This window comes from Esox lucius, chromosome 12 (assembly GCF_011004845.1).
Source record: "Esox lucius isolate fEsoLuc1 chromosome 12, fEsoLuc1.pri, whole genome shotgun sequence".
NCBI lineage: Eukaryota > Metazoa > Chordata > Actinopteri > Esociformes > Esocidae > Esox > Esox lucius.
This window is the reverse complement of record NC_047580.1, coordinates 21,670,100-21,695,695: the sequence shown is the minus strand read 5'-3', so window position 1 is coordinate 21,695,695 and position 25,596 is coordinate 21,670,100. Positions and strand designations below refer to the sequence as shown.

At 37.2% G+C, this 25,596-nt stretch overlaps 1 protein-coding gene across 2 annotated transcripts; it reads right to left on the bottom strand.

Moving 5' to 3' along the window:
• Positions 1–19,672: 19,672 nt before the first annotated feature.
• mad2l2 (mitotic arrest deficient 2 like 2) lies at positions 19,673–24,979 on the bottom strand. Of its 2 annotated transcripts, none has more exons than XM_010875359.3 (9): positions 24,914–24,979; positions 24,596–24,676; positions 24,362–24,480; positions 23,976–24,047; positions 23,738–23,838; positions 22,580–22,674; positions 20,836–20,909; positions 20,587–20,679; positions 19,673–20,367 (listed from the first exon to the last, which is right to left on the bottom strand). In XM_010875359.3, the coding sequence occupies exons 2-9, from the start codon at positions 24,633–24,635 to the stop codon at positions 20,326–20,328; spliced, it is 636 nt and encodes a 211-aa protein (XP_010873661.1). In that variant the 5' UTR covers positions 24,636–24,676; positions 24,914–24,979; the 3' UTR covers positions 19,673–20,325.
• Positions 24,980–25,596: the final 617 nt, after the last annotated feature.

Genomic DNA, 25,596 nt, shown 5'->3' with positions numbered 1-25,596 from the left:
GATTATGTTAATGACATGATTGATGACAAAGGGTCTCCTTTAAAGTGGCAATGTGTTGAAAGTTTTGCAGCTATATAGTGTTTACTTACATTTACTTTGGGCTTGTTTACATTACGAGAGAGAGATTTAGACACTAAATAGACTTATCTTAGTTTTCATTATCATTTCCATAACATTTGAATTTACACCGGCATGTTTGAGACTCAACACCCAGGATTGTGGCAGTCAATCGCAGGAGAATCGAAAATGTGGTGCACACTACATCAGAAGCTGGCGTCTCGAGCTATCAGTGTCTGCAAGTTTATTATCCAACAAAATAATCCAACTTTTCGAGTCTTTTTGGACATGAAAATGTAACGTAATCTAAACAAGCCCTTAGCTTATAAACGACAGCTGCAGGTGGCCTTGTGGTTAGGGTGTTGGGCGAGTAATTGAAAGGTCACTGGTTTGAATAACCAAGATGACAAGACAGATGATCTGTAGTTGTGACGTTATCCCCCGTACTTGACCTCACATTTTCCTGTAAGGTATGTGGTATTTTTATAATGACCAACATTTGAAACTGTAATGGTCTAGTTGTGGTATAGTGTTGAAGGAGGAACCAGGCGCAGGCATTTCTATCGTTCATGGGGTTTAATGACAACAAACAAAACAAACCGAACACGAACGGACAACGATACTAATGACTGAATGAAATTAAAGTGCGCGACAACGCGTCTTAACAGCTAACATTCAAGCAGTACATTAAACAACACTCACCGACTAAATGAACAAACATAACAGCAACAATGATCCACAATGTGGGGAGCAGAGGGGAAACATATATACACATACAAATGAAGACAATTGGGACCTGGTGTGAAAGATGGGAAACATGTGACAGTCCGGGATATGTTTGTGAGATATGGGAACTTGAGAATATATGGCACAGTGGCGCTGCTGCTCACCGCACCATGACAGAAACAATATTTTGGGTTCTGATTGGGTGCAATAGTTGAACTAAGCATATGTGTCATCCAGAACATTATAATATTAGATTCCTCATAAATCAGTGGGTACACATCTTTAATTTAAAAGTACAAACATGTATGTATCAATTGCAGATGGCCTCTTTAAATAATAAAAACTAAATCAAATCTGTATACTCAGGAAGCTACTGCAAACACCTGCAAAAAACGATTAGCTTTTTGTTAATCTAAATATTTGTGTCACATAAAGCTCAGGAAATATCTAGGACCTCAAGCCTTCCATAGACTTGGAGCTTGTCATGTTTTCTGTTGTGATTACTAAGCAATTGCATTCGCAAGCTCCACTGATCTAAACCCATATACGTTTAAGGTGAATGTCTGCAAATCTGTGCCAGGACAGCTTTTAGGGTATGGAGGGCTGTTTTCTGTTTAAAACAAAAAAACTGAAGTATGCACAGGGTTTTAGAGAAGAATGGTTCACTTTTAATGAGGAAAAAAAGAGTAAGACTAGCATATCATATAAATGTACTGGTAGTGTTCATTATAATGCTAAATGTTGCCCTAAAATAATCACATTACCATGTAAGTCATTTAGCAGAAGGGCTTATCCAGAACAACTTACAGTAGTGCATGCATATACTTCATCATACTTAAATGTGTATTATTATACTACACTCCCATATTACTGATATGTACACACCCATATTACTGTTGTACTATACTCCCATATTACTGATACTGTATGTATACTCATATATTACTATTGTACTACATTTCCATATTACTGATATGTACTCTCTCATATTACTATTGTACTACAGACCCATATTACTATTGTACTACACTCGCATATTACTGATATGTACACTCACATATTACTACTGTACTACACTCCCTTATTACTGATATGTACACTCCCATATTACTATTGTAATACACTCCCATATTACTATTGTAATACGCTCCCAAATTACTATAGTACTACACTCCCATAATACTATTGTACTACACTCCCATATACACTCAGAAAGGGAAAAAAATGAAATGTAGTTACACAAATACAACAACGTAGCAGTCCAGAATGTCAATTTTTAGAGTGTCCAGGGGAAGTCAAGTGAAGGTTAGTGGCAAACTGGCTAGTATTCTGAGCATGGATGGAATTATCCCTATGAAAACTAAGACTCAAATTAAAGCAGTCATGTGTCATAACCGGGCAATTAATAACCCTCTTTCCTGTGAGGCTTTAATGGAGCAGAAAATGTGTCAAGCATTAAGAGCTTAACACTTCCTTGCTGGGGCACAGCCATTTGTCAATCACCAAAGCACTCTTTCGCTCCTTCCAACTTTTGTCACTTTTTTAGATGTCATATTAAATTCATTAGAGTTTTGAGGGAGACTTGTATGATCAATCATTTCCTTCTGGCCTGTGCCCAGTACCTCCCTGACCTGTCTTGTTGTTTGAAAACAGAAAGAAGAGGCCATAAAGGGAAAATTGGTGTTGGAATGGGGGATTCGATTGGATCAAGCCACAGAAAAACATACGGAGAAGCAGAATTTGTCACAGCACATTTTAATTAATTTGATTTAGTTTTATAAATGCATAGAAACAAAGCATTAAATAGTGTTTTTTAGACAGAGTTGCTATGTGATTTATCTTGTACACATTATCTCTGTCCTTTCAAATCAGTGTGCTGCCACATTCATCAATTAATCAGATAGAAAAGATACATCAATTTCAGAATTAAATGCAAGTGTTGTTTTTTTTTTATATAAAAGTTTTCATTGTTTTTCAATGTTTTACAATGCCTTCATTAAAACCACTGTGTGCACTTGCATGTATAAAACAAATAAAAACGTGCAACAACTAAAGGGTTCCAGGGTATCATGAAGCTGGTTGAGAGACTGATACTGTAAATGTTAATGAAAATTTAAATGCATTTAAATGCCTCAACGTTTCTGTTGTGGAGAAATATAGAACTCACCAAAGTTGACACTAATGGGTTAATTCATCAGTTACTTGCTCAAGTAGATCACTGGTTTGTTGCTGAAAAACTTGACGATAACGTTAACTCAGCCATGCATTCAAGATTAACTACTTCACAATTTAATTAAAAACGTAACTCCATGAATACAAATGATAATAAATGATTAATTTGTATTACTACCCTGTTTCCTAAAAAGTTGGGACGCTGTGTAAAATGTAAAGAAAAAAAGAATTCAATGAAGTGCAAATACTGTAGTGAGGTTCTGTTTTGTTCCATTTTGGTTTTGTCGTTGTCCCTGAATGTAGCCTGTTTTGTTTGGGTTTTGTCCTTCGTTCTTGAATGTAGCTTGTCCTTCTGTCATTATTGTTTTCACCTGTATCTCCTTATTTAGCCTGCCCAGTTCTATTCAGCCTTTTGTCAAGACATTGAGTGTGTTTCATGTGTGTGCCCCAGCCTGCCTGTCTTATCTTCCTGCCATTTTGGTGTTTTTTTGCCTGAGTTGTCATTTAACCACCATTGTCCGTTAATTCTGCACCTGGTGTCCTGCATTTCCTAATCATGACACAAAACATTCAAACACTATATTCAATAGAAAATAGCAAAAAGACAACATATCCAATGTTGAAAATTAGAAATGTTATTTTTTCTTGAAAAACATATGCCTACTTTGAATTTGATGCCAGCAACCAGTTTCAAAAAAGCTGGGACAGGCAAAAGCCTGGAAAAATGGTGTAACGCTAACAATAAACCTGGTGGAACATCTCACAACTAATTAGGTTAATTGTCATCAGGTCAGTAATTTGATTTGGTATAAAAATGCATAAAAAAAAACAATATTGGATGGCAGTAATGTTCGGCACTACATTAAAAACAGACACGATTCTGTAGTGGACATCACTGCATGGGCTCTGGGAACACTTCCGAAAACCATTGTCTGTGAACACAGTACATGGCTGCATCAACAAATGCAAGTAAAAACAACTATGCAAAAAAGAAACCATATGTAAACAAGATCAGGAAACACTGCTGCCTTCTTTGGGCCCAAGTTAATTTTAGATGGACTGAGGCAAACTGGAAAACTGTCATGTGGTCTCACAAATCAAAATTGTAAATAATTTTTGGGAATCATGGACACTGCGTCCTTCCGGGCTAAAGAGGAGAGGGACCATCCAGCTTGTTATCAGTGTACAGTTCGAACACCAGCAACCGTGATGGTATCGGGGTGCATTAGTGCACACCATTAATGCTGAGCAATTCAGGTTTGGAGCAACATATACTACCATCCAGACCATGTCTTTTTCAGAGAAGGCCTTCCTTATTTCAGCAAGACAATGCCAAACCACATTCTGTAAGTATTACAACAGCATTGCTCCTTAGTAAAAGAGTCCGTCCCTGCTTTTTTTGAAACAGGGTTATATCTTCACTTAATGTGCTGAGCACAATTAATCTTCTGTCATCACAGTTACAATGCTTTTTCTCTTTAAATGCTAATGCATTACAGTCATGCCCCTGTGCCATGAGAGATCTGGTTTAACTTTTAACAACAAACTGTTGTCATCCCATAAGGTAGCCTACTTCTGAAGTTTTTGGTCCTATGCTACTTCCCTCCAGTGTAGCCTCCGCCATCTTTCAAAATGTTTTGATTTTTTTGCATCTGGTGTAGACCCAACATGATAATATTAATTGCCAACCATTTTGATTATCAACGTTTACTGATTTTTATCGATTAGTTGTTGCAGCCCTAATTGTCCTAAGGTTTAACAAAGGGTGGCTTTCTCTGTAACCCATCTTGGGCTATTTATAAAATACAAATCATATGAACAAGTAAAAGGCTACTGCAGTTTGATATGCTTCACATGGCCAGGTGTTTATGCAGGAGTTATAACGTTGTAGAACTGATAACCGTTTTACAATACATAAACATGACATACTGCAAAAGAGTACAACAATGGGCCTCAGAGTTTTCTTTTGACCAAACCACTTGGAGACCTGCAGTGCCAAGACACAGTGTAGTATAATTGTAAAACAATGTAGTCCTTTTGACATTCTGGGAAATGCTCATTGTTCAGGTTTTTCCTAGGCTACTGCGTAGATCTAAACACCTATGTTAAGTGTTAGAGTGGGGAGAGGTTATAATCCCATTCAAGGTTAAACCAAACCTGACTGGAATAATAGAAGAAATGTCTGCAGATTCTCAGTAATGTATTCAGAGAAGTGTTGAATAGAGAAAATGCCTTGAAAATAAATAAATAGATTTTCCGCAGCAGATGATACATTTTCATGGAACTTTATCTTTCTAATGAGTTGTACTGAACTTGGCATGGGTTTGCTGATAGGCGTGGTAATATATATTTACAGATTGTGAAGCGAAACATAATTTTTCCTCTTTACTTTTATATGGCCTTCTATTTTCCATTAATATGGGTGTCTATAATGTCAGCAAACAACACTAAGCAGATAAATTAATTCAAATATCCAAACAAGGCAACACCATGCTTTTCCCTGCATCAGCATGATGCATTTAGTCTTGCGCATCAACTGTTTTCCTGGACGACAGGGCTGATTTTCAATTCCACCATGAAAGCAGTGTTTGCTTGGCAGCTGTTTGGCAAGATTACACGGTGCAAGGATCTCGTTTAAACGTTTTATTCATTGTTTTGCACTGGATGGATGAGCAATGTTCAATTGTTTGTTCTTTTTAACTACTATTTTTACATTCTCCAGAGTAGTTCTTCTGAATGACTTGTTAACTTTAGTCGTCCATTTGACCTGCTGGCTGCAATGGGTCCAGCAGGACTGATACATGCCCCTCTAGTTGAGCTGTACCAGAAGTGTACTCTGACAAACAAACATAAAATAGATCATGGTGCAGGCAACATAGAAAAGGAAAATAAATGTTTCCGACTGACTATTAAGAGCCTGCTGCAAGAATTAATGCAGTTGAGTGATTATGGAATATGAGCACAAACAGGCACAGTTCTGTCCTTCAGCCACCCTAACCGAGACAAAATAAAATGTGTGACTCCACAAAAATATAAAGCTGAAAGTTTGGACTGAAAGTTTGAAGTGCATTTGAAATTACTAGACAACTTCAGGGAGGTTCTGGTTAACTTATAGTTGTCAATAAGTAACCTTTATAATACATTGCCTTTCATATTGCAATACTCAAAAGGGGAACATTATTTAGGCTACAGGATTTTTGTTTATTGGAATTATATTTTATCTGTGCTTTCAATTTTGTTTTTGCATACAAGGAAGCTCTTGCTAATCGAGTGTGACTGTTTCAATCCATGATTTTGCATAGGTTTGTGATGCTAACTAAACAAACTAAGTTAATAATCCTAAAGTTAAGAATTGTTTATTTTGAAATAAGACACTATTAGCCTTCAAACACCAGCTAAGTGGAATTTCACCCAAATATGATTTAAAGTTAATCTTATCCTTTTAAAAGCACATTGCCACTTATTCCACATCTGAGGTGCAACAAAACGTATGGTCATACAACATAAAACATTTATGAAACCTTGCAGGGTGTCTTGACTGTTGTCACTAAAGATCCCATGCACCTACTGAAATGTAGTAGTGTTAACTCGGGAGTCCTGAGAGTGTTGAATTTAGTGAGGAGAATTTATTTTGTTAAGTGAGGCTTGTTTTATTTTAGAGATGTTTTGTAATTGGTACTGCATGTACTGCAATACCAAGGTTCTACAAGTGACATCGCAGCATTTTTGAGAAAGAAAAGTGTAACATTGTTCAGGAGGCAGTTGCAGGTCATAGGCACAGAGGTGTTCAGACAAACGGTTATTTTAATAAACAGACTGCAATAAACAAGGACTCGGGCAGGAACGGCACATGAAACAATGACTGACAAGAAAGACTAGGAATGAAGGAACTTGAACAGGGACATAACGAGGGCCAAAAACTAGACGGTGGTGAAACCAATCAAAGAACATAGAAACTGAAACAAAAGACACTGAACATAGAAATGCAACAGCCTGCACGGCACAGGGATCCAGAGAAGATGGAGGACTGGAAGGAGGTGACGCCTTGGGACTGGTACAATAGCTTAAACTTGATCCATCCATCACCAACTCAGTTAAGGGTGTTGTGGTATGGTAGGACACCCACTGCCAAAAGAGAGTTGTAAGAAAGCCTGACTGGAATTTGCCAAAACACACCTGAACATTCCACAATCCTTTTGGGGCAATCTCCTGTGGACAGATGAGACCAAATAAAAAAACCAAGGCATTTTGCAGCTCAATGTTTAACCCAGTATCAAAAAGCTATGTTTCTGTTGAAGGTCATGGAATTTTCAGTAGGACAATGATCCCAAGCATACTTAAAAGATCACCCAGGAATGGTTCAAGACAAAACGCTGGACTGTTGTGAAGTGGCCAGATCTAAATCCTATTGAAAACCTGTGGAGAGATCTGAAAACAGAAGATGGGAGGAATCCTTAAAATCTGCAAGAACTAGAGGAGTTTACAATAGAAGGACAAAAAGCCATATTGAGTCTATGCAGTCAATTTGCCATATCTGTTTAATTCCTGATTTAAAAGGATATATTAGGTTTTGTAATATTAACAGTAAAATAAATAATTATTTCACTTTGGTCAATTTAAACTTATTTTAAGAGGCAATGTCAGTCATTAAAAAGGGTGTCAATACTTTTGGCCATGACTGTATATAGCATTACAATAAATATAAATAAACAATAATAATGCTAATGATATATGCTAATAATGTTATCTAACGCTACTAGAGTTGTAAATGTTAAAAAAAAGAACGGAAAAGTCAGGAGTCAACAATTCCTTTTAATCTCTTCCCTGTTGTGCAGCTTTATGTTGGGTCCACACTGAAAGATGGGTCTCTACATGTTGAGGGCTCCTTTGAGGAAACTAATCTGGTAAATTTGGCAAAGCCTTTTGTACTCAAGCCCCAATGAGTGCCCACTTCACCCATCAGATTAGCTGATTTAGAACTATAATTGAAGTTGTTGAGCCAAACTGTGTCAGATATGTACTTCGTGTCCAAGAAAAGGCTTTATTGTCCTCTGACATGTCATTATTTTTTCCCTAGGCTGCCAGCTTTGACACTGGGCCCCCAGTTGACAAGAGAGATGTTTACAAAATACAGTGAATATCAAAATATACCCACACTGATTTTATTTTTCTCAGAAATAATAATTTCTCAGAAAAATTATACAAAACGGCAGAATAGTGTAGTTTTTGTGTTTTTTTATAACCTGAACATTAGTTTTACAACGGTAATAACTTAGCTCAGCTGATTTTACCTAACATACATTTTACTTTGTTTTGTTAATCTGAAAGGCTAGTTGCAAATGGTTAACTGCCCACCTAACCAGCTACCTGGGGGCACCTAGTAGCTGGCTTACAAGTACAGAAGAGATATTTTCTACAGCAATATAGCTAATACAGCCAAAGGGTTGAATTAGTAGTTGCACATATCGCTACTGGACAGTGTGAGTTACCTATAAGTTCGGTTACCTATGGAAACCAACAGCTGACTATGGGCAGCTAAATATTTTTAAGAGAGATCTTTTTATTTACTGGGGCTTGCAGTTCTTCGACATACTTCTTAGAATGTTACTCCTGCAATTTGGACCATTTTGCAAATGAGAGACCAAAATGTAGAGTGTTTAATATCTTGGTCTACATCTCAGCTTTTCAAGTCTGAAACAATTACAAAAATGACTTTTACCAAACTCAAAATATTGCAACCACAGTAACCATAGCAACTGGTTTTTTAGCAGTATTTCCCCAACAGCTGCCACTTAATCCATTTTCCCAGCAAGATAGACAAAAAGTATGATAGACAAATTCATATATTCCTCTACTTCTCAGCTATTTAAATAAAAACAAATGTGAAAATATCTCTTATCAAACATGAAATACTGCTACCAGAGTAACCATAGGAACAGGACTTTTTCCTAATTTTCAAAAACTTCTCCAATTTAAAGTTATTTCCAAACGAGATACATAAACATTGATGTACTTAAATGTAGCTATACCACTCAGGTATTTAAATGTTAATTACGAATATATCTCTTACCAAACTCGAAATTCTGCAAATAGAGTAACCATAGCAACAGGATTTTTTTTTACTTTCATAAACAGCTCCAATGGAATACACTTTCAGAACCAGAAAAACAAACGTAGATGCCCTTAATTAAATGTAACTATACTTCTCAGCTATTCGTATCTGACAAAAAAAGTATTTGACCCGACTCGAGCTACTCTGACTGGAGTAACTTTAGCTATTCTGACAACTCTTACACAAACATAGATATCAGTCTTCAAAGACATTTTGTACTTTTAAAATCTATGATTGTCCAAAATTTGCTGTACCAATGTACTGCCGAAAACTAAGTTTGAATGCATTAAAGCAAGCCCCAGTAACTTTACTTGTAAAGTTAAAATCTAGTTCACATTTTGATATTTATTGTGCTACGGACAATAATGTATTATACAGTGCATTCGGTAAGTATTCAGACCACTTCCCTTGCTTCACATTTTGTAACATTACAGCCTCATTGTAAGATTGATCTGTCTGTAAGGCCCCACCGTTGACAGTGCATGTCAGAGCAAAAACCAAACCATGACGTTGAAAGAATTGATCTTAGAGCTTTGAAACAGGATTGTTTCAGTGCATAGATCTGGGGAATGTTACCCAAAAAAATATGCAGCATTGAAAGTCCCCAAGAACGTGGTGGCCTCCATCCCAATGCACTGTATAGCAAGGTAGAATAAAGTGAAGGAATACTTTTGAAATCTCCAAAAATAGTATAATTGTTTCAAGCAAAATACATTCAAGCTAATATTTTTTCCAACATTTTGAAGCATGCTTTATGTTTTGTGGTCATTGTTAAGGTAAACATTTCCCCACACATCATTAACACATATCTGTCTTCTTCCATGTATTTGAATAAATAAATAGCTATTAAGCTATTGTCATGTTAAAATTGTTCATAAGTGACTTTGTTGAGCCTCACAATCAATTTGAAATAATTTCTGATTATTTAAATGATGTGCAAAATATATAATTACAAGGAGATTTGTGCCACACGTGCACTCGAAACTGTGCCAAAGGAATAAAACAATGTGTCATTTTGTAATATAGGTGAATTGTCCCTTTAAGCTTATCAGTCATTGATGACAAGGGAAATTATGAAATAAAGACAGCCATAACAGATAGTACATCAAATAAGGTTTCATCAGGTCTCCTAAAATGGAAAAGTGCTGATACTAAGTGAAATCTTAGATCCTCTGCATAATCAACAATTTACAGAACAGTAGTCTCAATGTTCCATAAAAATGAGCGTAAACGTCTTTTCTAATCTACAATAATGATGTACTAACATAGTAGGACTAGACAGTGTTTGCAGGAGAGTGTGTTTCAGTAAGTGCTCGGTCGCATCAAATCCCTGTCAAAGGCACAGAGCTTTACCTGTGACTTCAAGAGAAGATGAAAGGGATTTGATAGACTAGCGGTCTGTGTCTTTCCTCACACAACTTTCCTAATCTCCTTATGTTAATTCTTAAACCTGCTGGAATGAGAGTACATAAAGCAGACATTGGCACCAGCAGTTCTAGGTTTGTTTTATAGTGAAATGAAAGTGTAAATAAAAATTAACGAGCAAGCTTCACCGCTTTAAGCCTGAAAGCTCCTCAGATTGTGACACAACCATATGCCTCTCTGTTATCACTTGTCAACCCTAGGCGTAATCCAGCCCTTCCACCCAAGAGATTAGTTTTAGGTGTGATTCTGCCACAGAATGATTTAGTCTAGGTCTGATTTAGCATATATCAGGCTCATTTTACCCTAATCTTTCCTCTATTTTTCACCTTTTCCATTTTACTATAGCGGTTTTTCATGTTTTTGAAAAAATATATTTACACGTTGTTGTTTAAATGTGGTAAAATGTAGTCTGGTTTTGAAAAGGCTTGTCCTTTGAATATAAAATGACTTGACGGCGTGTATTCATGGAAGCCAATGGAAGCCCAAAAAATTTACCAATAAAAACAAAACATACCTAAGAATGTATCATCAAATTTGGTTTCTGTTTTTTATAATTTTCCTTCATTTTTACAAGTGGCTAAATATAATGGAGAAGAGGTCATCTCATGGTCTCTGGATGTGTAGGCCATGCATTTTATGCTGTCTGGCTAATAAGAGTATGATCGCCTTATATCTTGATTGATGGACGCCAATTTGTGTTTGGCATTCTTTTATAAAAATATAAAATAATTAGTCAGCTTTCAGCTTAGCTCAACTGTGGTGAGTCAATGTGCAAGTTTGAATTTGGCATCACACCAATCAAATTACATAAAAGTAAAATCATCATTGACCTCAGTTATGTTTTTCTCCTTTGGTGGCTAACAAGTTAAATGTTTCCTAAATAAAAATATGATTATATCTTGTGGTGCTCTGGGCCTGAAAACAGTTTAACTCTGCTAAATATTAAAGCTGAAGTTAGTAAATGTTTCTATTCTATTTTTTTAATCTGGATTGTGGATGAATTCATACCATATCAGATGGTCCTAGGCCCACATATAAAAAACCTCTGTATACTGTGTACCTGCTGCTAAGGAAAAAAGTGGTTGGCTCGTGCACTGGCTGAGGCTGAAAAAAACAAGTGACCACTCTCATTTTGTGGATCAAGCAGCGAGACACACTAGCGAGACAATTTAATAAAAATGTAACGGTAACCTAAGAGAATATGTTTAGCTCAAAAGAAAGCAAATATGCTAGAAGAAAGGGAGATAGATGCCATTCGAAAACACGAGTGAACTTTGGTGCAGCTGGATGCTATTGGGTGGTCTGCGGGTCTGCAGCTGGATGCTTTTGGCCTATCCACTGGGTGTGGAACTCAAGGAGCAAAATGGATTACATGGCGATGCTGATGTGGCAATTCTTCGGTTAGATAAGTAATTACATTTAATATATATTTAAAAGAATGGCATGTCAACTCACCTGGTCGGATACTAAATTTTTTTAGATGATCTGAATAAAGTGAATAGATAACGTGGGGGCTTTAAGAGTGATCTGACGTCACACCAGCGACAGGCGACATTTCTGGGAAAATGATGCGAAAATACCTCTCGTTTAGCCAGGTTTGGTAAATCTAGTAGCTAGGACAACAAAAACGGAATGTGTGTTCTGTCTGCTGTATCAAGATATTTTAGCAAGTTTGTAGTCGCAAATTTATGTTTAAAAGAAGGGGTTACAGATGCTCCAATATATAGTTAAATTATTCTATAGATTTTACCCATTTCTAATGCATTTAAATTCCTATAATACAATGCAGTTATTTTGGTTTAGAGCTATCCAAGCTCATGGTTCTATGTTTAAAGTCTACTGATGGGTGCCCCCATGTGGAGTGACTTTCGGTTAAAGTTATTACAATTGTGAATCAAATAAATGTACACACTCATACACATCAGTAACCTCCAGTACAAACCTATTTCATAGTCTTAAAATACCATTCCATAGCATAACCACCACATTTTTTATCCTCTGAAAGAGATGGAGGCAGACAGTTTTGCCAAGTGCTTTATTGTCTTCCCTAGAGTGCTAGGAGCAACTACAGTTGGGAACACGATATTGATTTGTAAACTCAATGTTCCTGCAGTCCAAAACTGAGTGTTGCCACTGGGAGATAAGGGATTGCAAGTGGAAGATAAAGGATTGCACTAATTTGGCAGGCCTTTACGCCAAATGGCAAATCTCAGTTCAAGAGTTTGAACTTTTGGTATAAAATAGTTTTTGTGAAATGTCACAATTTTATTGGGAAGCATAGGACGAAGATAACAGAATATTGGAACAATCTGCCACTGTGTTCAACATAACATCTAACACAGCAATCCAAATAAAATATGACAGTAAAAGGGAGTTAAGCTTGCATTCATTAATGATTTGAATTACATTGTGAAGGGCCTTTACTACATCTTGGAGTTATTCCCAGAAAATAACTTCTCCAGACCCTTATTTTATAATTTAGCTTGTATCAGTTTACTGAAAAATGACTGTCACTGGATCTGCCTACAGTACATTCAACCTGCTCCATTGTAGATTTTTATCAGTGAAAGGAAATCTAACACCTCAGGGTTCATAAGAATCCTTTCAATCCAAATGGGTTGATGAGCCAGTATAACATAGGTCTGGCAGGAGGCCCAAAGGGATGTGGAATCCATGGTACTCCACCAAATATCAGTTTTATAACTCGATATGTCAAAAGTTATTTAAGCCCTTTCACTCGTGGGATTTTGCCAATACGGATATGGCTGTTTTCCCTTTCTTTAATATGCTGTTTAACTAATCTACTATTGTCATCCTTTCATCTGCAGTATGAACTCTGTTGAAGGGGTTCTGGGACTGACAGAAGAGAGGCTTTTGTACATCTGGTCTCATAGGAACATTCAGTTGTACAATCTTAACCACTTTCTAGATTTCTGGAGCCATTTCTGCTAACCAGCCCTCACTTTCACACTGTGCAAGACTCCAAAAAAGACCATATATGCTGTCTTACTCTGGGGTAGGGAAAACTGGTCACATCATCGCTTTCAGTCTTCTTCATGCAGTGTGTTTTCAAATGACACTGGTTTCTTTGGAAAGTATTCCGTTACAGGATCTCATATTTAATTGTTAATCTTTGTATTCAAATGTCTATTAACATTTCATCGAGGGGTGGGTATTGGCAAGTACCTTGTGTTACAAATCAATTAATCACAACTGAATCATGATTCAGTACTTATTGAAGTGCTAAAGAAAACCTCAAATAATATTAGGCTATATCTTCAAAAGGCAATCTGTATTATAATTATTTAGAGAATTACTAAATACTGGAAACATTGCTACATATGAATTACTTCAAAAACAGTAATTGGTCAACATGCTCTGAAATGAGTGCACTTCTCTGTGCAGTCACAATATCCATTCTAAAAATCAGAGTATTGATACAGGATTGTGGGGGGGGAAATGCAATTGTACATTAAATCATCGTATCGGCACAGCACTAATTTCAACCCACATCTTATTTATAAAAAATGCATGTAATATCTTACTTTCAATGGTGCATGATATTCCCCTCCCAAGACAGCCAACTGTGCTTGATCTTCCAGTCAGGGTAAATAGAAGTGGTCAGCTTCCTGATAGCAGACAGCAGCAGGCGCTGGTCTGGAGGATGGGCTTGACATGCTTAACCACGCATCCCAGACAGGTCTTTATGTCATCAAAACTGTGATCTTTATTTGCAAACCGAAGTAGATTGTATTATTATGTTTCAGTAAATTATCCGGTTTGGGTTTCTAACTTCACCAGCACACTTTTTTGTATTATTTTGTTTTAACTTGAAATGATAATACTTTCAGTTGTTTTTCTTTGGTGCAAATAAATGCAATCTAGAACGACGTTTTTGACTTTACAAAATGTGTTATTTGGACGTCCCAGGAACGTCAGGACATTGTCGTGGTTCCCTAAATATCCTCGGGACAACTGCTTGTTGCTGTGATACTAGCTGGAATGCCAGTAAATGTGGCTGGTGTCAGAAAGTTATTAGTGTGCCATTGTGTGACTGAGGCAATGGGGGACCAAAGAGCTGTTCTCTCTGTGGACTCCTGCACTGCACTGCTCATCTTTCTCAGCTGTGGGTATAATACTATATCACACACAAGCACTCATGCACACACACACACAAACGTATGATGTTGACAGTCCTTTTGATGAAATTACTGCTGTCACTATTTCTTCCCACTCCATGCTGTCCGTCAAAGAGTCGACTCACTGATCAGGATGAGGGATGAACTGCACTCACTGCTTACTGAGGTGCAGCTGGACTCTTTGAGCTGTGCCTGTTTTCTCAACCCTCTGGGGGAACGGCAGGTGGGCTTCAGACTAAATGTCTTCAGACTGTCCCACCTCCACCTGTTGCCGTCCCCCCTCAACAAATCCATTGCATTGCAGACCTCACTCACAGATGGACAGGGGAAAAGACCAGGGAATAGATTTCTGCCTTGGTTTTTAAGTCTTAGCCATTAATTACATCCACCACGCCTTTGGTTCATCATATTCTTTTTTTTCTCTCTTTGAATGCAACTGTTGTTCAGTTTTCTACATAAACTCTTTATTGTCCTACAGCAGATTTGTATGTCTATAAGAATCCCTGCTTGACTTTAGACAAGATGTTCAGGAAGGAGATGGAAAAAGGACATTGTATGAATGAACTTTAGTATGACTACATTCTTTTATTTCAAATGATTATACTTATTGACCTTCCAGTGTTTTTAGTTTACTTATGCTATTTTGCATTTTCAGGAGCCTAATATGGTACTTCACTAGCCAGTTCACTCTATAACCACTAGAGGGCTAACATCTCTCTGAGTAGAGGGATAGGGCAAGTGGGGGAAGTGTGTCTTTCAGTCTCCTCTCCTTACACCTATACTATCTACCACTGACACTCAGGTCAGGGGTCAGACAAAAGCCAATCAGATTATGGAAACTGAAACCGTATTGAAACTTAAATGATATTGAAACGGACGGGGCAGTAAATCCCTCCGCCCAAAAATGTCACACACACCTGGACATCATTTTAATTAGGATAGTAATTGGTAGTGATGTCACTTTTAGATAAGATGATAATTTCTTTGAATGGAGTGATCATGTGACCATAGCGCGCCTTTAATCATAAGTCATGAAAAAAATCTGCATTTTAAATGTAGTTGAAAACAGGTGAATGAAGCGTGTTGTCAGAGATCTGGCGTTTGCAAAATATGGTTGCCCTTATCAAAGTATGGTTGCCCTTATCATAAAGGTATATGCTTTAATGATAGGTTTCCCAGAACTCTAACATGTGGAGCAGTTCACCACTGACACCCATATTCGCAACAAACCAATTAGGTAGTTGGATCTGTGAGCAGGCACAACTGTCTTATATGTCGCCAACACCTCTAACCAAGGTGGGTATGAGACTTAGCAGACACCAGATTATATTATTTATATCCAGAACAAAAGATTAATCAAAGACATACAATAGACAACTGCTTCATGCAGGGTCCAAACAAAGTGAATTACAAGTGTTTTTTTAAATTGATTTATTTCAGAAATATACACACAAAATGACATTGTAGACCTAAGATGACAAAACAGTGAGTACAACAACAAATAATACAAATAAATACCATGTGTTTATCAAGTCTATTATCTCTCTTGCATTTTTCTGTTTCATATGTTCTAGTGTTGAATAAAAGTTCCTGCGAAATATTTGGGGAAAAAATGCTGTTTTCCCTCAGAGCAAGCCTTGGGATGCACATCAGAATCAGGGACCTCAGGACAGCAAGCACTCAAAGGCGTACCTGTATACTAAACAACCAGTAATAAATCTTGTATCACAAGTAAACTGTCGTGATGTCTTAAAAATAACATACACTGTATACAGTTAGGTCTGAAATATATTTGGACACTGACACATTTTTCATAATTTTGGCTCTGTATGCCACCACAATGGATTGGAAATGGATATGAAACAACTGATCTGCAATTGAAGTGTAGACTTCCAGCTTTAATTCAAGGGGTTGAACAAAAATATCGTATGAAACATTTAGGAATTGCAACCGTTTTCATACACAGTCCCTTTATTTAACATAATCATAAATAAAAATGTCATTTTTAATACGTTGTCGAGAATCCTTTGCAGGCAATGACTGCTTGAAGCCTGGAACGCACGGACATCCCCAACTGTGGGTTCCCTCCTTTGAGATGCTTTGCCAGACCTTTGCTGCAACAGTCTTCAGTTGTTTGTGGGTCTTTCTCCCTTAGGTTTTGTCTTCAGCAAGTGAAATGCATGCTCGATCAGGTTGAGATCATGTGATTGACTCGGCCATTGCAGAATATTCCACTTATTTGCCTTAAAAAACTCCTGGGTTGCTTTCGCAGTATGTTTTGTGTCATTGTCCATCTGTAAAGTGAAGCGATGTCCAATCAACTTACCTGAATGTGGCTGAATCTGAGCAGGCAATATAACCCTAAACACTTCAGAATTCATCCGGCAGAATTCATCTTCTGACTTGAGTCACATCATCAATAAACACTAGTGACCCAGGGCCATTGGAAGCCATGCATGGCCATGCCATCACACTGCCTCCACTGTGTTTTACAGATGATGTGGAATGCTTTAGATCATGAGCCATTCCAAGCCTTCTCCATATTTTTTTCTTCCCATCATTCTGGTACAGGTTGATCCTACTTTCATCTGTCCAAAGAATGCTCTTCCAGAACTGAGCTGGCTTTTTTTGATTTTCTTGGCAAAGTCTGATCTGGTCTTTCTATTCTTGAGGCTTATGGTTCGTTTGCACCTTGTGGTGAACCCTCTGTGTTTGCTCTAAAGAAGTATTTTCTTCATGATACACTTGGATAATGATATGCCTACCTCCTAGAAAGAGTTCTTCACTTGGCTGGGTGTTGTGAAGGGTTTTTTCTTTACCATGGAAAGGATCCTACAATCATCCACCACTGTTGTCTTCTGTGGATGCCTAGGCCTTTTTGTGTTACAGAGCTCACCAGTGTGTTCTTTTTTTCTCAGAATTTACCAAACTGTTGATTTGGCCACTCCTAATGTTACTGCTATCACTCTCATGTACTTTTTTTTTGCAGCCTGAGGGTGGCTTGTTTCACTTGCATTGAGAGCTCCTTTGACCGCATCTTGTGGGTTCACAGCAACAGCTTCCAAATGCAACAAATACTCTAAGCTGAGGATTGAGGGAGGAACATATGGAAAGAGAGAAAGATGATGGGAGGTAAGGAGGGCTTCCAGTAGAGTAGGAAATGGACAGGAGGGACTTTCAAAGTAAATGCACATGGAAAACCTGAGGAAGCATTTGGGGGAGAGGAAGTGCAAGGAGAAGAATGGAAAGGATATATATTTTACAAGGGTGATGAGGAGTAGATGGAGTAAGGTGTAGAGGCGGATATAAGACTCAGGAGAGATGAAAAGTAAAAAACTAAAAGTGACTAGTGACGGTAGGAGAAAGATAAGATAATGAAACAACAAATTGACTTGAAAGAACTTTGCCCAGAAATGTTTCATGTAACACCCTGATGTAAACTCATGAACAAAGTCTTAGGCGTACTAATTTCATATTTAATCAGACGATTAAATATAGAATGGAATAGGTTTAGATATTAGATTCAGTTGTGACATTTAACTGGAGCAATAGCTAGACTGCAGTAAAATACTTCAGTGGAGAACGCTTAGGGATTTAATCCATGTCTTGTGAATTCTATGCATGATATGTTTTAGTGCAGCATGTACTTTGCATCATTAAATGCTTAACAGCAGAAAGAGAAAATGATTCATCCTTTCCATGGTTCCGTTAATGGGTCAATAAAACTATTTTCACACTGCAGTAATCTGTGCGTGGTTCACACTACACTACAATGATTAATCATGCAAAACAATAGCTTCCGGCTGTAATATTGAGATAAATGACAAAACGTGTAGTGTACATTTTCAAATAGGCTATGACAGAAATGAACAACTAAACTATTGTGATCTTTAGTGTGCTAGATTGTATATGAGATTTGTTTTGTTCTCCTGAATTTGGAGTCAGTTAATGTCAAATCATAGTTACCCACAGCTTACAGCAAAGGGATAGCAACTGCTGATACATTGGGGAAAAATAGGTGTGGATCAGAAAATGATCTTATATGACCACTATTTGCGTTATGCCATGTTACACATCTCTTCTGCATAGAGTTGATCAGGTGGTTAAATTTGTCCTGTGGAATGTTGTCCCACTCCTCTTTGTTGGCCATGCAAACGTCCTGTATATTGATGGGAACGGGAAGACGTGGTTGAACCTGTCGATCCAGAGCATCTGAACCATGCTTAATTGGGTGACATGTCTAACGGGTGCAAGCCATGAACTGTGACCTTTTAAGCTTCCAAGAGTTGTGTACAGATCCCTGTGATACGGGCCCATGCATTATCATACTGTAACATGAGTTGTGTACAGATCCCTGTGATACGGGCCCATGCATTATCATACTGTAACATGAGTTGTGTACAGATCCCTGTGATACGGGCCCATGCATTATCATACTGTAACATGAGTTGTGTACAGATCCCTGTGATACGGGCCCATGCATTATCATACTGTAACATGAGTTGTGTACAGATCCCTGTGATACGGGCCCATGCATTATCATACTGTAACATGAGTTGTGTACAGATCCCTGTGATACGGGCCCATGCATTATCATACTGTAACAAGTTGTGTACAGATCCCTATAAAACATGCTCATCCATTATCATGCTGTAACAAGTTGTGCACAGGCCCCTATAATACAGGCCCATCCATTATCATGCTGTAACAAGTTGTGTACAGGCCCATCCATTATCATGCTGTAACTTGAGTTGATGGTGGCAGATCAATGGCAAAACTGTGGTAGATTCAAATTGCCTTCTATAAAAGGCTTGTTGTGTTTATTATCCGCAGCATATCCGTGCTCAGACCATTTATTGTCCTCAGCGCAAGAGATTAGCATATAATGATCATGCTGTTCAATCAGCTTATTTATATGCCACACCTCTCAATTGGATTGATTATCTTAGCTGAGGAGAAATACTCACTAAAAGGGATTTTAAAAAATTGAGCACAGCATATAAAAAATATAAAAAAGTTGATGTAGAAATAAAAAAGTAAATGTAGAAAAATGCTTGGATCTTTTATTTTTGCTCATCAAACATGGGATAAACAATTGACATGTATTTTGCATTTATATTTTTGTTCTGTGTAATAAACAAGAAACATTTTAGACTTTGATTAACAAAAAAGGACTTGGACTCTACTAAATACTGTTTCCCAAAGTAGAATGTGTTATCTGAGAAACAAAACAAATATCAATTAAATCAAAAACAACTAAATCCACTTGTATTTACAAATATTTGTAGCAGTTTGAGTTAAATACTAACTGCTGGAGCATGTCAGTGCTCCACACATGCAATAACACACATTTGTTCATTCTTATAAACTGTCTATATTTCCAACCAGTCATATCCCTCTGGGACTGCTGTTTCGGTGAAGACAGCAATACACATCATACTGTAAACATAAGTGAAGGCCCCCACTATATCATAAATCATTTCTCTTAGGCGTTGCTGTCACAAACAATTATTTTTGTTGTGATGAGCAATGACAATGCTGAACAAAAAACAAACTCCCCTAAGTCAGACCATCAAAACAAAAAAATATTTTTCACAGTTCAAGCATCAGACTGGAGAAAAATCCACACCTCAATTAGTGGATTTTTGTGGCAGCAGCAGCACAGAGGATTGACATTGTTTTGTCCAGCTTGGTCTATGAAGCCTTCTGTGCCCTCTCCTCCACATACAGTTGCATCTAAATAAAGAAAATTTATTGTGACAAATGTTTTATACACACTAACTTATGCACAAAATCAGTTTTCCATATTGACAGGATGTAATCACATTTGTGTTTAATTCATGGGAAAATAATCATGATTCGATCTGTTTTTAACAAGGGATATAATTAGACCTTTCTTTAGCTATTGGTTTTTATACAAGTGTTCATAAAGTGCATTGTTGACTTCTGGCTTACTTTGACAATGTCTGATGTCATAGTCTTCAGGGGTATGAGTTTGGGCTCCTGCATGTGTACTTCCTGTTCATCTGCAATTATCCACGGAAAATCCTGGAGAGGAACATGACAACATCACAACATAAATACACACTAGAAAACAACAGATATGATTCCATGTGGGCACACAAACAATAATTGAAATGTGATGTTTGTGACAATCCTTGATGACATACAGAATTTAAACGTCACGTCTGTGAGAATGCTGACCTTGATGACCTGAACCTTCTCCATGTTGCGTGTAGCAGCCTCCCTGGTGTGGACCAGCACTGTGAATGTACATCCTGCACAGTGGACAGTACATAACTGGATTAGTATACTAGGACCTTTGCTGTATAGCTAATTCTGCCATCAATACAACACTATACTGTATAGATTTCTTACATATGCTATGTACTCAGGGACAGAAGTTGTTTGTGAATGCAAGACAAACAGTGAACTCCAAATGTATTTGGAGATGTTTTGTTTTATTGGCACTGTATTCCAGCAATTTGGATTTGAAATGACACTACTAAAGACAGTAAGCTTTAATTTGGGGGTATTTTTTCATTGATATTGGATTTAAGGTACGTTTTAGGACATCCAGTCTTTTTTAGGATAACCAGTACTTTTACACCTTACATTGCAGCCTCTGCAGTTCTGCTGGTGAAGTTTTGTAGATTTTGTATATCAGCCAAATACTTTTCTCATTATGGCAGGCATTCTTTTGTCATCCATTTTAGAGGCCTCCTTTGGTCTACCAAGTTTTTTGCCAATGCAGAGCTCACCGGTGCTTTCCTCTGTGTGGCTTTTTGAAAAGGGTTAAATATCCAAGCGTTTAGAGATCCTAGTAAGCACAGATGGATCTATAATCAGGATGTAGATGCACACAACCCAGGAACTGGGGAGAGAAAAAAAGGTCTGCCCCTCAACAGTCCAATTGAATGATTTCCAGAGCTCAGTGGCTGGGGGTCCAATAAGTGTGTACCAGTCAAACATATCAAGAGCACTGTATAACACTGGCCTGCATTGGAGGGTGGCAAGATAGAAGCTGTTACTCAAAAAGCTCCATATGAAAGTATGAGTACCCAGGCTGCCATGTGGGAAAGGGTTTCGTGGTCAGATGAGACCAAGAAAGGATAACAATTACAAACACATAGTCGGATCTCAGTGCCAATAAGAATCTATGGCACTATTTGAAAATGGCGCATCATTCCTGCAAAACGGAACAACCTGGAGCAAATCAGCCAGGAAGATTAGGCCAAAATCCCTATGAATCCATGTGCAAAGTTGGTCATATTTACCCCATGGCTTAAAGCTGTTATTAAAGCAAAAAGTGGCTCCACCAAACACTCATGTCTATGGGTTGAGTACTTATACAAGCAACATTTTCCCAACATCTAAACAATGTCACCTTACAACAATTGATTTTGAGTGTCATTGTTTTAATTTTATCAAAGAGAACAAAGTGTCAATTTATCATGTGTTAATTTCATAAAATGAGAGAATTGGTCAGTCATCTGAATACGTTTGCAAGCCACTGAATACCTAAGATCAAGAGGAATCACTATCATACCTTAGTTTGCTATGAAATTCCAAAACAACTGATTTTAATGGGGCACAAGTCGGCACACGCATGACATAGTACACTATTTCTCAGGGACCTGTTATAGATCGACAGGGACACTTTCACATCCAGTAAGCCTGTTAAATGTCAACATTATGCACAGAGATAGAAAGAGCGAGATGATTAAGAAGACTAATGATCATTCATCATACATATAATATTTTACCAGAAACATTTATTGTTTGAAGGCAACGTCAGAAAGAGTTTGCTGCTTCATACTGATAAATATGTACTTAATGATGCTGAAACTCCATTATATTGGTCATAGAAAAAAAAAAATCTGGAGGATGTCTCCCTGGACAATAAGAGTCTCAATTTCTTAAATTAACAGTAGCTTTTCTATCTTACCAGGTGGATTGTTATCCAGAACTGCATCACATACACTGATCTTCAGGATAACCGCCCTCAGTAACTGCTCCACATGTGACAGTAATGAATCAGAGCTGTAGAACCAGAACACAGAACTTAAGTTAACTCAGGTCTCAAGGTATCAAAAAGGGCATCCCACCAAAAACCATAGGGTTCCAAATGCTACAACGGTACGTTCCAAATGCTACAACGGTACTATCCCTCCGTTTTTATTTACTATTGAAATAATAATAATTAAAATGTGCATGTTCAACGTTTTTGTGATTGCATGTAGTTGCCATGGCTACTCAAGTAATCAAAAATCTCTCCCTGTTATTTATTAATTAAAGTGTGTCACATAAGCAAACTTAATCTAAGAAATATAACTAACAGTATCTCCCTTGTAACATCTGTTGTGCCTTGCAAATAATAAATCTTTTCTATGTAGAACTGGTATATAACATATTGTAAGTTACTGTTTATCTAGCCATAATTTGTCTGCAAGTTGCTTGCTAGTGTCATGTCCACTAAATTACTGTAACGCTAGATAGAAAACACCCCCATCTTCTCTGTTTAGATCTACTCTGAACAGAAATATAGATGCAACAAATTCATTGTTGATCCCATGTTTCATTAGCTGAAATCAAAGATCCCACAAATGTTCTGTTTGCACAAAAAGCTAATTTTCCCCACAGAAATGTGTTCAGATCCCTGTTAGTAAGCATTTCTCATTTGCCAAGTTAATCAATCCACCTGACAATTGTGGCAAATCAAGAAACTGATTAAACAGTATGATCAGTGCATAATAATTACTTAATAATTGTGGCATGGATGTTTTTTAATAAAATAAATATTTCTTTAAAAAAAAAAAATATTAAAATCTTTCAATCAATTACAAATTCACATGATATTTTGAATGTACATTTTTTTTTTTTAAATCACAGGCTTTTTGGTTATTTTTTCCTAAGGGTGAATTCTACAGGGCACTATATATTGTATAAACATTAAAAGTGTACCTACTCTGATAATTTACTCATGGAATTAACAATTAATTATATGACTCTCTACTGTTGTTTCTCTTGTGAATACCCAAATGTTAACCATAATGCTAACAGAGAGAGATAGAAAGAGCAAGAGCAGGAATTCTGTAATACTGACCTGATGGATAGAAGAGGAGGCTGGGAAATCTCAAAGACAAATCTCTCCACTGGATGATGCTCTTTGTCCATGATAACCAGCACCACTTTTTCAGCATCATTCTGATAAAGCAATGTAGAAATAAATGTGAGTCTGTGAGGTTTTCCCCATATGCCAAAACATTAATTTAGCACTGTCAGCCAGTGGATTTGTTAGACTATGTTAATCATACTGTATGTAGGTTAATGTATACTCTCACCTTCTCAATGAGGGGCTTTACACAGTGCAGAGTATCCTGGATGTATTGGTTCAGCTCTGGGTGGCATGACATCTAGACAGTAACCCAACATATTATATTTTTGGAGACTTATAATAGAAACTTATAATATTAGCTATGGTTGCTCATGACTGAACATCTCCCTCTCCCACAGGGGTTCCTGACATGCCGCCCTACTAAATCCCATCCCTACTAGCAACAATCTCTCAACTTCATGTTCCTCAGTGCATCCATGGCTGTGCTCCCAGCCATCCAGGATGTCTACATCAAATAATAGACGTATCTGTACTACCGCATGGCAGGCACAGCAAATGGTACCAATACAGCATGTGACAAATAATTACTTCACAGTAATGTTATAAACTTACCTGAACAGGTACATTATATTTCTTCCTCTTCTGGAATATCCCAGACGGGTACACCTCTCGTACATAAAGGATTAGATGAATGGCCACTTCCAAAAACTCACACAGGATATCAGCCACCACTGAAAAAGAACAGAGGCTAACTAAGCTAAGTTTTATAGTGTGTGACAATTAAAAAATATATATTGAAATGCACATATTACAGCTCAATGGTTAGAAAGTAATATAAATAGCCACCTTGTCCAAAATTGAGGTCTTGTCTTGTTAAAGTTGTCATTGTAGGTGAATTAGAGATGAGGAGACGAATCTAACCCAACTCTGGGATAAACAAACAGAAAAAGTAAACAGATACAGCAACTCTAGCTAGAAATACTGACAGATAACTAGATAGCTAGCAATTTAACATTAGCTAGTAACTTTTTCCGAATGATGTGCGTTTCAAATTTCAAAGAAGGTAAGACAACTAGACAGAAATATTTGCAGACATGCAATACTTAAAATAAAAAAGACCAGGGGTGTCTATATCTGGTCGTACATTAAATGTTGTTTACATACGCTACTTCTTTTTGTCGCTTTGTTATGACGTTGAGTCGTGGTTATTCTTGTTCAAATTCTTTCGATACCAACTATAAGGCGCATATACCGCCACCTACTGAACTGGAGTGTTAGACCTCGGTGTTGGCCCTCTATCCTATATCCTATCTGTTCCTGTTTTCAAAATTTTTTACTTCAAACCTATACCTTTCCCTCTCTTTATCATACAAAAAAATATACATACAATTAAAATATTTTCTAGTTTCTTGGACTAATTTTAATAATGTGTGAAAGAACACCAACAAAATCAACAGTGTTTTTTTCTCTATCAGTGTATCCATTTCCATAAAAAGTAGAAAAATGTTCTGACACTCAAATGGTTTCCAATTTCCAACTACTGTTATGTGCAAAATGTGTTGTAATGTTTAGATTGTAAATTGTATATGAATGACAATATCCTCTAATTAAATATGACAGTCTGCACTTCAACCCAATAGTTGTTGATTCAAAATCCAAACTTCTGGTTTACAGGAGGCAAATATATTTTTGGAGTTCACGGTTTGTTCATCAGTTATGTAGCAATAAAAGTTTATGTATTCTTCACCCAACACAGCCAGAAGCCACCCCCAGAGACCGAAATATTTTTAGGTTTATTCCTAGGTTCTGATCTTCCTGGGGAGTATTTCCTGGCCACTGTGCTTCAA